Consider the following 13,070-nt stretch of genomic DNA (forward strand, 5'->3'; position numbering starts at 1 on the left):
TTTAGTTCTTTTATTTCCATTGTTGTTGTTAGTTCATTTCCAATATTGTAATTTCAATTTTAATTGAAATTGCCTTGAAACAACATAAAGTCAAACATAGATAATACTCAAACTATAAACATAGAAATACTCATACTACATTCCTTGATCCGCACGAAATTGCCAAAGGTGATTAATGAGGTCAACTCTTAGTTGAACATTAATTTATCTGCTCTAAATGTGATGAATTGTGTTGAGTCTTCTTGCAATTTCCTCATTTCAATTCCTGGCAACATGCAATGCGACTGGTGGCTCCCAATCCATGTCAATTTGCCAATCTTCGATATCAATTTCTCGTTCATCCCTGACAATCATATTATATAAAATTATACACGTCTTCATTATCTGATTAATGTCATCCCTACTCCACACTTACACCGCCCTCTTGATTATCCCCCACCTAGTTTGTAAGACACCAAATGCATGCTTCTTGCATCTTAGCAAAAAATCCCTTTATTTGAGTTGTTAGGTGAGAGATTGTTTGTACAAGTGTAGCCCATTTAGGATAAATATTAATCCCATCGGCTAGACAGTAACCCATGCCATTTTGTATGGGCGACCATTCACGGTGTAATTGCAACGAGGAGCATCACCACGCATCAGATTGTCAAAGAGGTGAGAACGTTGAAGCACGTTGACGTTGTTGTTTGAACCTGTCATACCAAAAAAAACGTGCCAAATCCACAAGTCTTGATCGGCAACGACTTCCAAAATGATTGTAGGTTTTTTTTTATGTCCTATATGTGTACCTTGGCATGCCATATGACACATTTCTCATTGCCAATGCATACAGTCCAAACTTCCAAGTATACTCGGAAAGCCATGATTTTCACTTTGTGCAAGTAGACGTTGAATGTCTTCTTCATTTGGAGCCCTCAAATATTCTTCCTCGAAGACCGCCAACACGGCATCACAAAAATGCCTCAAGCTTTCGAAAAGAGTGCTCTTTGCGATTTGAACGTATTCATCCCACGCATCCGCACCACAACCATATGCAAGCAAACGAATGCAAGCAACCACCTTTTTCATACCTGTCAAACATGGTTTTCCAATGTCATCAACTTTGTATGTGAAGTACTTGTCATGGTCGGAGACGGCTTTCAAGATTTGGAGGAAAAGATGGTGTTACATCCTAAACCTCCTACGGAAGATATCAAGGGGATACTTCGGGCTTTGAATAAAGTAATCCCTCATAATCCTATTGTGAACGTTGATTCAATGATCATGATAAATGTACTTTCTACTAGGGACAGAGTCTCGATGATCACGAGTAGCTTTGTGCATGTCTTGCAACAACGAGAAAATAGGTACGAACATGTTTTCATCATCATTCACTATGTTCTCATCTTCGGATGAGGAGCTTGATTCAACATAGCGAGAAGAATAAGCCATTTTGAATGTAAGAAGAAAGGTTGCAAAGTTGATAATAGTAATGCAAAAAGTGTAAGTGAAGGCAAAATTGAGAAATTTGTGTGGTCTATAAAGTGAAGGCAAAATTGAGAAATTTGTGTGGTCTATAAAGTTGACACAAGAAATGACGTTGGTGGTTGAGGAGTTGATGGTTGAGGCTTTGATGACAAATAAATGCATGTGAGTGAAAAATTGGTTGAATTTGGCTAAGTCAAAATCGTGTCGAGTGTCTGGAAGGTACGGACGACACAATGTCTGTCGTCCGTCTATTTAATTAAAACGTTTTTGTCGTCTGTACATAAATAACCTACAGACGGGAGAAACTATGTCGTCCGTTACTCGGAGCTTATTATGGCAGTTACTAGCGAATGTCTTAGCTTTGTTTGGGTTTTTGACCTCTTCCAAATTTAATACTCTTTTAGTAGCCCCATTGGAATGACATTTTTGTGGTTGGAGTGCTAAATGACCCTTTAGCAGCCCATATAGCACCCCATTGGAGTTGGTCTTAGAGGTACAGTGAGAAGGAACTGTATTAATCACATCACAAACACTAAATTTATGATTCCAAGATTGAAATCGCATGGCTAAAAAAAACCAAATTTTATCTATATATATATATATATATATATGAGGACAACTGAAAATAGCAGGGTGAATGCAACTCCCGAGCTCATAATGGGCCGGATCGACAATGACCGATACGTGTTTTGGGCCTTGTTAAAATAATATCTGGTCTTCAAATTCTAGTGAGTCGTCATTGTTGAACATTATTTATTCCAAAGTCTGCTTTTTCAGGTCGGTAAATCTGAAATCTGAAATCTGAATTGAAGGATGTGGGCAGCTTCATGTCTGGCGTCATGTTGTGCGGCCTGCGCGTGCGAGGCGTGCAAGAGCGTTGCGGGTAGTGTTAGCCGGCGGTCCGCAAGAATTGCATATTGTGGATTATTTGGTTTGTCCTTGATCGTTGCATGGATTCTTCGCGAAGTTGCCGCCCCTCTTATGGAAAAAATCCCTTGTAAGTTTCAAAATTTTAATTTAATTAATATTAGCCCATTGTAATTGGTTTGCATCTGCAGGGATTAACCATTTTACTAAAACTCCCAATAGGGAGTGGTTTGAAACTGATGCGGTGCTTCGTGTCAGCTTGGGGAACTTCTTGTTTTTTACCATCTTTGCTCTTATAATGGTTGGAGTCAAGAATCAAAAAGATCCCCGGGACCGCTTGCACCATGGTGGATGGATGATGAAAGTTGTAACCTGGTGTCTTCTTGTTATATTTATGTTCTTCCTTCCTAATGGGATTGTCAGCTTCTACGGTAAACATTGTTACATACATGTCTCACGCATGCTTGTTTACCTCCTTTTTTTTTTTTTTTTCTTTTTCCTGTCTTGAATATCTTGCGTGCTTAAATTTCATGACGCTCTTGAATGATGCTATTTGAAACGTTTCAACTTTCAACAATTATTTGGATTTAGGCAGCCCAAAGTGCAATTGACTCTGAAAATCCTTTACAGTCTGAGATAATTACTCATCCATGGGAGGGACAAAGAAGGTTCAATTACAATCTAACATAGTATCTATAGCAGTCAGCTTATCAGTTACAGCTATTAGTCTGTAAAAACATGGGAAAAAACAAACAGTGCTCCCAGTAGTTCATGCAAATGCTCTAATGATTTCAATGTTTTTTTTTTTTTTAATTTCCTTCAACACACCCCCTGAATGACATCTCAATGCTTTTAAGCTCTTGAAACATAACTGACCTTTGAATACCTCCACCAAAGCTACAATGTCTAACATTTTTAAAATGGTGTCTAATTGCTCAACGATATCTGTATTCTCTTGCAGTTCTTGCTCCATCAGTATTAAGATTTAGACACCCATCAGCTGGTGCTTACCTTTCGCTTTATTGAGCTTTACCATTAGTTGGTTTGATAGAACACCTAGTTGATGAAAAAATTGTCAGTTTTTCTGACACTGGTTTGTAAAGCGAAACTTTGTCAAATCCTAGTTAGCCAGAGAGCCATTATTTCTGACGTGCAGATTTTTGTTTTCATTTTATTGTTTTCATGTCTTTTAACTTTTAGATGAAGTTCAGTTGGTTACAAATTGACTTTTCTGTTACCACTTTAGTTAGAGTATGTATTCAAGTATGTTATATTGCTTATAGATTTTCATTCATATGCTACCTTATTTGAGTTTGGATTGTAGCTTACTGTTAGTTTCTATAAATGCAGAATCGGCATCGAAATTTGGCTCAGGAATGTTTCTTCTTGTTCAAGTTGTTCTCTTGTTGGATTTCGTTCACGGATGGAACGACGCATGGGTTAAAAAAGATGAGCAATTCTGGTTAGTGGAGTTTCTTTATCCTCTTGATATGTCTGTAAACCATAAAACGTTTTAATTCTGCTTCATTCTTTAGTTATTATGCTTTAATATTTGCATAGTGAAATGGACAGATTCGAAGTTTTTACTTCTATTTCATGTTTGCAACGTGATTTAAGTATTTATTCTAAATATTACATAAACGTTGATCTAAATACAGGTACGTCGCGTTGTTCGTCGTTTAAGCTAGTGTGTTACATTGCAACCATTTGCTTCTCGGGGCTGCTCTTCCATTTTTTCGTTCCATCTGGACATGATTGTGGACTCAATATCTTCTTTATCTCGATGACTCTGATTTTTGTGTTTGTTTTTGCAATAGTTGCTCTGCATCCAATTGTAAGTTGCTATCTTTCAATTATTATCTCATTCCAGTTATTATATACATGTAAGATGGTGTCCCTTGATGTTTTTAGCATGGAAGACAAACATGTAACTTGACCTTTTATATGCTAGACTTAACAATGAAAACACCGTCTTGTTAGTCCAAATTGCTGGATAAGTTCCTCTCCCATCTATGTATGTTTTCAAAAATGACCTTTGATATACCAGAATTTGGCTTGTGAGATTGGAGTTTGTCCTTTTTTCTGTTTTTCTTTTATTCCATACCAGTGTCTAGACATAGTATTTGTGTTCTAAGAATGACTATCGGCTGCTTACTTGTTGTTAGGTTTCTTATTAACTGTGAGACCAGCAATTCAACATTCAACAAAAAAGTGACACAAAAAATTTGAATAACACTATTGAAAGTTGGAACAAATAGAAGGAAAATGTTATCTTCCAGTAGTATTATCCGATTAGTACTTACAAGATGAAAACAAATAGAAGAACAGTTGAGTTTCTTATAGATCTATCCTTTAAAGTAAGGGAATAATATGTTTAAAATAGTGGCTGTAATAGCCCGCCAAATCTGTGTGTAATATGAATAAAACAGGAAATGGGTAACTGTATAAAAGAAGTCGAAAATGCATAAATGTTTTCAGGAAAATAACAAACATGCATAAATTGTTTGTGAGATTGTTTTATAGTTGTCCTCAAGTGTTATGAGTTCTTCTTCTCTTTTAATGACATTAAATTTATGTATTATCTCTGAGACGCTGTCAAGTGAATTGTTAAGCTCCATAATATGAAATCAGTATATGGAATTAGACAGGACCCCCCAAAATGAAGGAATGGTCAAGTCAACTTGTATTGACCATTAAAAGGACCACTTGAAATATCAAATATCACAGATGCCCCCCAACCATGTTTGTGAAAAGTTTACTTGCACCGCACAAATGGCGGTCAATTCATGTTGACTTGACTATTCTGTCATTTTTGGTGGGGTGGGATGTGTACTTTCAGTAAATATAACCTTCAAGAAAAATTACCAATGTAGTCACACACTTCATAGAATCACATATTAGCCTGTGATAAATGGTATATTCCTCTCCTAATTTTCATTTGTAAGCAACAGGTTGGTGGAAGTCTTTTACCAGCTTCAGTTATTTCGTTGTACTGCACATACCTATGCTACAGTGGACTTGCCAGTGAGCCCAGGGACTATGAGTGTAATGGCCTTCACAATCATTCGAAAGCCGTTTCCACTGGCACACTAACCTTGGGGCTTGTTACCACAGTACTCTCCGTCGTCTATTCTGCTGTTCGTGCTGGTTCTTCTAATGACTCTGCTTTCGCACCAAGTTCACCTCGTGCTGGTCAGTATTTTTCTTAGATTGCTATGAACTTCAAAATCTTCATAAAATGACTTACTGGTTACTCTCTTTTGTGAAGGTGCGGATAAGCCTTTACTTCCATTTCAGAAGACGGATGAAGTGGATGAAAAGAAGGATGGAAAGGATAGGACTGTTACATACTCTTATTCCTTCTTCCATATCATCTTCTCTCTTGCTAGTATGTATTCAGCAATGCTCCTGACAGGTTGGTCGACCTCGGTTGGGGAAAGTGGGAAGCTGGTTGATGTGGGTTGGCCGTCCGTGTGGGTTCGCGTGATAACAGGATGGGCTACTGCTGGTCTGTTTATCTGGTCTCTGGTTGCTCCTGTCTTGTTCCCGGAGAGGGAGTTCTGATGGACTTCCCCACTTGCTTAAGCTTAAGTGTATATGTGGTACTATTGTGCGAGTGTGTGTACAAGTTTCTCAGAGTTTGCATATTCTGTGATATTGTATATGTTTTAAAACACCTCAACTTGGTATTACTGCCACAACTCAGTCATCGTGTTTGCAGATAATAGCAGTAATCAAGATGGTTTGCATGCGATTTGTTTTGGATATTATATATATATTTTTAGTTACCTTACAAGGCTTACAACGATGACTGATAATGAAGTGTGTATGTGACTCATTTTTATAATCAGATGGGTTACACCCCCCTTACCCCCCTAGATGAGCAACTTTCTGATGTGCTCTCGTTTACAATCTTTGACATTAGCATGTCGAACAATTGCCTGTGGGCACCTGCACTCTTGCAGTGTTACCCTTAGCATCCTAGGATTCGTAGCCATTACTATTTGAAGGTTGAAGGTTGTTTATTATGGTATGTAAAATGACTAGCGTAACAGGCGTTGCAAATATTCCAATTTTAGCACATCCCTTGTGCTCGGTTCAACAGTGTACATACATACAATACAAGTCCACTGCTTATGTGTAACCATGTGTGTGTGGGATCTGCAACCTATGGTCCACTGCTTGAAAATGCCGCATCCAAGTGAATGACTTTATGGTTTTCATGTTCTCTGTATATTACTCCTTATCATCAACATTATTATCATAATATGGTAAGCAACATAGCAGGCTTGTGAATTGTGATAGATAGGAGGAGCAAACTTCTACACCATTCACTCAAGTTCGACAACTCCGTATAAACACATGCATATAATCAGTACCCATGGCTATCACTTCCAAAGCTTGTAAATTCTTCCTCAGTCTCACCATCCTCATTTTATTCTTGACAATCCAAATTTGTGTAGCTCGAATTGTTGATGATAGAAGAGATTCATACATGAAGCCGGAGAAGTCCACCATGTAGGCTCAAGTCTTTTGTCGAAAGGTTTTCATCCCCCCTCCGGTCCAAGCTCTGGAATGACAGATCCCAACTTTGCGAGGCATCTCCCTGTAACAAGCTTCCCATATGACCTGAATCTGTGCCTACGGAACAGCATTGTTCAAATTTTTGTTACAAGTTCATCTCATTTAATATGAGAAAACCTAAATAACCCAAACAGATATTCCTCTTGCGCCCTTCGAAAGAATAATTGAGAAGATCGGGCCCTAATTTAAAGAAAGAATCAAAGTCATATTAATGCAGTACCAGCCACATTTGGCAAATTTTCCTCCACAAAACAAAACTGCCCGAGTATCAGACCACTTGCCCAAGTATATGCTACTAAATTTTTTATACAAAGCCTAAATTTTCAACACATAACTTCCACTAGAAAATATCTCATATTCAGTCGAGGGAAAAATAGTAGAAATTGGTGGATACATATCAAAAATATCATTATCAGTTACCTGAAATTCCGTATATAGCACCAATATTCTCCAATATATTGGATAGTTCGGGCCATATTACACATTTACATCATAAGTTAGATTTCTCCTCGATAACCACCAGACCCAAAGTAGTCCCTTCTTGTGTTGGCGATTGCCTGGCTTTTCTGGTGCTCTAGCTTGGGACAGTCAGCGATACGATGCCCAAGACCACCACAGTAAGCACAGCCCTTAACACCACTGGCATTTGTGATTGCATCTGCATCATCCATTGGACCACTGAGCTCCGCCAGAACCGGTGGGATCCTCTGCTTAGCCTCCTGTAAGAGGTGCTTCAGATCAAGAAGGGTGGTCTCGTTCTGGTTCTTATTTATAAAAGTTGTTGCAATTCCAGTCTTGCCACACCTTCCAGTTCGTCCAATCCGGTGAACATAGTTCTCAATTTCTGCAGGCATGTCATAGTTGATGACATGTTGTATATCAGGGAAATCCAGCCCTTTTGAAGCGACATCAGTTGCAACCAATACATCTTTCTTCCCTGCTTTAAATGATGAAATTGCATTCTCCCTCTCTTCCTGATCCTTTCCTCCATGAATGGCCACTGCTTCGACACCTTTTAGTAGAAGATATTCGTGGATATCATCCACGTCAGCCTTGTTTTCACAAAAGATCAGAACAGGAGGTGGAGTCTTTTGCAGGCATTCAAGAAGGTAGACAATTTTAAGCCTCTTGCTTCACATACTTTCGACTTCTTGTATAACATCCAGATTGGCAGCTCCAGCTCTTCCAACATTGACAGTCACAGGTTTAACCAAAGCACTTTTCGCAAAAATTCTGGATTTTGGCGGCATTGTTGCAGAGAATAGAAGTGTTTGCCTCTGCGCTTTGAAATGGTCAAAAACTTCTCGGATGTCGTCCTCAAAACCCAGGTCAACCAACCGATCTGCCTCATCCAATGTCAAGTACCTGTAAATAAAGTAGTGATTGAGCATTCAAGTCTAACTTGTTCAGAAAAAAATGAAGAATAAGGTTCCACATCCAACAATCTGCTACTTACTTTTCTTCTTTATTTGCTTTTCTATTTTCTACCACAGAACATAGAACATTAATTATCAATTATCACCCTTGAAATTTTTAGTAGGATAAATTTCAAAAGTAATAAATATGGTGATAGTATTTTTACCGCTAAAATCACATACTCACCATTATTTGTTTATTCACTCACTAATTTTCCAATTCACGAAATAAATTAAAGAAATAAAATAACAAAACCTCATCCCCCCCCCAGCCACACACACACCCCACCCAAAAAGGAAGAAGAGCAATGCTACATACTTTCTAACAATCACAAAGTCAAATCTTAACAAGAACACAACTTCAGCACAAGAATATAGGCAGAAAATATGTTACAGTAACTACTTTACTTGATTGTGCAACAGACCTTTATGAAGCTCCTGCTTTCTTCCTCCTAACATTTTTATAAAATCTTCAAATTAACGCCCAACTATAATCTGATATATCGGAAGACTAAATTTCATAGCCTCATTAGAAAATGGGAAAAAAAATAGTGGTAGAAATTGATGGATATATAAATCCATCCCCCCCTCTCTCACGTTTAGTTGAAATAGTAGCCCAAGAGTTTTCTTCTTAGTAAGAATCTGCGGACTATGATGTCTAAAACTTATATGCAATGCACACCATACCAAATCGCAAAAGATGACCAAAGAGCATCTAATCATCATAAAATCTCTTAACAAGAACACAACTTCGGGGCAAGAATGAATAGAGGCACAAACTACGTTACAGTAACTAGATCACGTGATTGTGCAGTAAAGTTTTATAAAGCTCTTGCTTTCTACTTGCTAAAATTTTCTATTAAAATGAGCCCACATTATTACATCTGATTTATTGGAAGCGTAATTTCCAATACATATCATCTCCAGGAAAATATCAGTCTCATATTCAGTCAACGGAAAAGAGTAGTAGAAATTGGTGGATACATATCGGAAGTATCATTATCAGTTAACTGAAATTCCGTATATAGCACCAATATTCTCCAATATATAGGATACTACCGGCCATATTTCCAATACAGAAAAGTGTAGAACACATTTGCATTTTATCTTGGGACTCTAATCAATCTATTATCCTAGAGGATTGAGCAGTCATTATCAGTGTTACCCTTAGTGTAACATATGGGCTACTTGTACCTGAATTCCATCAAATCATTTTATCAAGTGAAAAACCTATTTTGAGCCATACCATGAATTTTCTTTCGCAATTTAAGTCTATATAGAGCTACAAACTCTTAAACACTCAAGATCATATACACAGAGATAGGAAACCATTAAAGTGCTAAAGATTTTGATACACAGGAGCCTTCAAGACATAACCCTCCTACAGACCATATGCTCCCAACCTAGCAATTGGATATAACAAAATAATATCATCGTCCTCAGAACTGATCCTCTACAAGTATCAGTAGTTCAGTGCAAAAGAAACAATCACTTCCCAACATCCTTCTTCTACATATGCATCTCAAAACCCAAATGAAAACACCCAAGCTCTGATTATTACCTGCTCTTATTTCCCACAACATAAAAATCCAATAAGCACTAAAGTGCACATGCAAAGAAGAAACTCAACAAAAAAATACTTTAAATAGCTTAACAACAACATATCAACAATGCAGAGCAAAAAACATGCATCAATATTAATTTAAGTTTTCGAGTTATAAAATACCTGCAGTTATCTAAATTCATCTTCTTCTTAGCCAACATGTCCTTCAACCTCCCAGGCGTAGCAACAACAATATGAACCCCCTTCTTCACAACTTCCAACTGAGACCTCATATCAACCCCACCAATACAAAGCAGTGGCCTAATCTCCGGATACCCACACTGCTTCATCGGTGTCAAAAACTCCTCCAAAACTTCATAAGTCTGTCTAGCTAACTCCCTAGACGGACAAATAACCAAACCAAAAGGCCCCTCCCCAGGCATAATCGGCATCGAAACCTCCTCTTGCAACGCAACCATAATCAACGGCAAAACAAAAACCAAAGTCTTCCCAGACCCAGTAAACGCAATCCCAATCATATCCCTCCCAGACAAAATAACCGGTAAACCCTGGACCTGTATCGGAGGGGTTGCACAATCCCTTTCTTTTCAATTTGTCCAAAACCGGGTCCAACAATCTCATATCTCTAAAATTCTTAATAGGCGGCGGAACATCTTCCCCGTCAACTAAAATATGCCACTGTTTCCTAATCCTATCACAAACCTTCCTAGACATTCTTCTAATATTTAAGGGAGGTTTCCAGCCAGTATTCAAAGGTTCACTATATGTAATCCCCTTAGCTAATTCTCTAACAGACATTAATGTTTTACGGTCCGATAAGTGTTCAATCATTTCCTTTTCTTGTAAAACTAATTGTTGAGTCGGAGTTACCTCGGGTAAGTCACGTTTTAACTGAGTAGCTTTGAATAGTAGACTTGGCTTTGCTGCTGCTTCTGAATGGGCCATGTCTTCTTCTTCTTCTACTTGTTCTTGGGGATTGGTGTTGTTTTGGTCGAGGGGTATTTTGGATTTGGCTTTTCTTTGCATGAGAATCTTTTGGGCTTCTCTTAATCTACGTACTTTGATTGACACGTAATCTTCTTCTTCTTCCATCCTCTTTTCTCCACTCTGGATTTCCATGTTTTCTTTTCTGTGAATAAAGGGTTTGTGAAATCTCGATATTCCATATCTTGTGCTGTAAAAGAAGGCCCAACAATTATAAGTGAGGCCCAAGATATTGAGATGGCCCGAAATTAAAATGATTAGGAAGGCCATGCCATGTTTGTTAAAATTTTACTAATGGAAAGGAAAATAATGGAATGGAATGGAAACAGTTTTAAAATGGTGTCTGTTTGGTAAACTGTGGAAAAGAAAGTAAAACTGGGGAAAAGAATAATCCTGTTTGTTATGCAAAAGCTGTGGAAAGGAAAAGAAATTCTGAAATAGAATATTTCATCCGTATTATTTATCATTTTTCTCCAAACTCATAGTTTTGGGAAAAAAAAATAAAAAATAAAAATTGGCATGACTTTTCCTGTTTTGCGGATATATGACATACATGACACCTGTAAAAAAAAATTAGCATATAGAAAAAAAAATGACATAAACTACCATGTTTTATCAACATAGAGTACAAATACTTGTATGACACCTGCAAAGTCATATATAATATTGTCTAACAATAACAATAGAGACCTGCCACAAACATGTAACCATTGTGCACTCACTAAAGCACCAATACAAAACTACTGTAATCCCCCAAAACATCCAAAACACTTAGAAGACTTGAGAACTCCACCATAAAAATAAAAAGAACAACATCAAAGCATACCTAAAGTGTATCTAAAACACCCACAAAAGTCTTAAGAACTCATCCACTCAATTATCAACAAGCTTCTTCAATAACCAACTAGCACGCATGTTCGTACTCATCTTGAGAAAAAACATTTTCATGTTTTCAGCACCATCCTTGCCGCTATAGCGTCCTTATCTATCGTAAGACTAGTTTTTTGTATGTTACCACAAGCAATATAGTCTCCGAATACTTCAACCCACTTCAACAACCTAGGTATTGGCTTACCTTTATAGGTTTTCCTTTCCGGGTTTGCCTGCCAACATAACACAATATGCACAACTTGTTAGTCATATATATATATATATATATATATATATATATATTTTTTTTTTTTTTCCCGTTATGTTAGTCATATTCACAAAAGCAAAAGATACTTCGTAACACTTTTATAATTACATGTCATGCCACAATTTTAAAATAATAATCAAACGGACATGGTATTGTAAAGGAAAATACTCATCAATCGATTCAACATATATATAGTCAAGAATAAAATTATGGTTAAGCACACTATTGAAACAATCCTAGCTTTCTCTATATAAGTTGGATTGACACAAATCCAAATGGGTTAGAAACTACACTCCAAGCTCTACAATGTTTGTTCACACTCAAAATCTTGAATCCGACTTAGAAATTTACTTAACCTAATCAGTAAACACAGAACTTCGTCAGAAAAAATTATGGTGACCTCTCTGTACTAAAACAGTCATAACTTTTTTTGTATAACTTGGATTAGTACAAGGTCAATTGGGTATGAAACTACACTAGATTATCTACAACTAACCTTCAGACCATGAAAGCAGGTTCCAACAGAAAATGCACAGAATGCCACCAAACACAGAACATCGTCGGATAAATCCTTTTTGTACTAGAGAAGTCATAACTACTTGCGGACATAAATGGTGACTAATACTACCAAGGATTTATACCATGATTAATAGAATGTATTATAAACTGTTTTAAGATTAAGCCCAAATAAAATATTAAGAATAACAAATATAATATTAACTAACATGAAAATATATACGATATCGACATGATATAACATAATTCACAATAAGTGAAAGTAAAACGAGATTATATGACAACATAAGGAAGTAACTAATAAAGTTGAGGTAGCATAATACAAGAAGTTGACTATACAGTTCTTATAACTCATACCAGAATAAAGTTGAGGTCATTCTTACAAAGAAAGTGAAACAAAACAATATGGCGGATATAGGCTGCTTTAACATAAGGCGATAAGAACTATGATATCACACTAATCTCCCATTATACTATTTAGATTTTTCCAATTGAACTACAACAAAAAAAAATTGATATAAGGGGTTCATGCATC

At 37.0% G+C, this 13,070-nt stretch overlaps 2 protein-coding genes across 3 annotated transcripts; one reads left to right on the forward strand and one right to left on the reverse strand.

Annotated features, from left to right (window-relative positions):
• The first annotated feature begins 2,088 nt into the window (after nucleotides 1-2,088).
• LOC147509627 (uncharacterized) lies at nucleotides 2,089-6,085 on the forward strand. 2 transcript variants are annotated; one of them, XM_086601902.1, is made up of 6 exons: nucleotides 2,089-2,464; nucleotides 2,526-2,765; nucleotides 3,685-3,796; nucleotides 3,993-4,168; nucleotides 5,286-5,526; nucleotides 5,603-6,085. In XM_086601902.1, exons 2-6 carry the CDS (start codon nucleotides 2,745-2,747, stop codon nucleotides 5,896-5,898), a joined length of 846 nt encoding a protein of 281 aa, XP_086458028.1. In that variant the 5' UTR covers nucleotides 2,089-2,464; nucleotides 2,526-2,744; the 3' UTR covers nucleotides 5,899-6,085. The 2 variants fall into 2 exon arrangements, with proteins under 2 accessions (XP_086458028.1, XP_086458029.1); XM_086601903.1 differs by lacking the exon at nucleotides 2,526-2,765 and having other exon boundaries at nucleotides 2,195-2,464.
• A 1,168-nt stretch (nucleotides 6,086-7,253) lies between these two features.
• Nucleotides 7,254-11,056, reverse strand: LOC147509628 (DEAD-box ATP-dependent RNA helicase 35-like). The gene is given in 3 exon segments (XM_086601904.1): nucleotides 7,254-8,283; nucleotides 10,060-10,461; nucleotides 10,463-11,056. Coding segments are annotated over 3 exon segments (1,824 nt in total). The 5' UTR covers nucleotides 11,017-11,056; the 3' UTR covers nucleotides 7,254-7,415.
• Nucleotides 11,057-13,070: the final 2,014 nt, after the last annotated feature.

Source organism: Coptis chinensis, chromosome 3 (assembly GCF_015680905.1).
Source record: "Coptis chinensis isolate HL-2020 chromosome 3, ASM1568090v1, whole genome shotgun sequence".
NCBI classification, from domain to species: Eukaryota; Viridiplantae; Streptophyta; class Magnoliopsida; order Ranunculales; family Ranunculaceae; genus Coptis; species Coptis chinensis.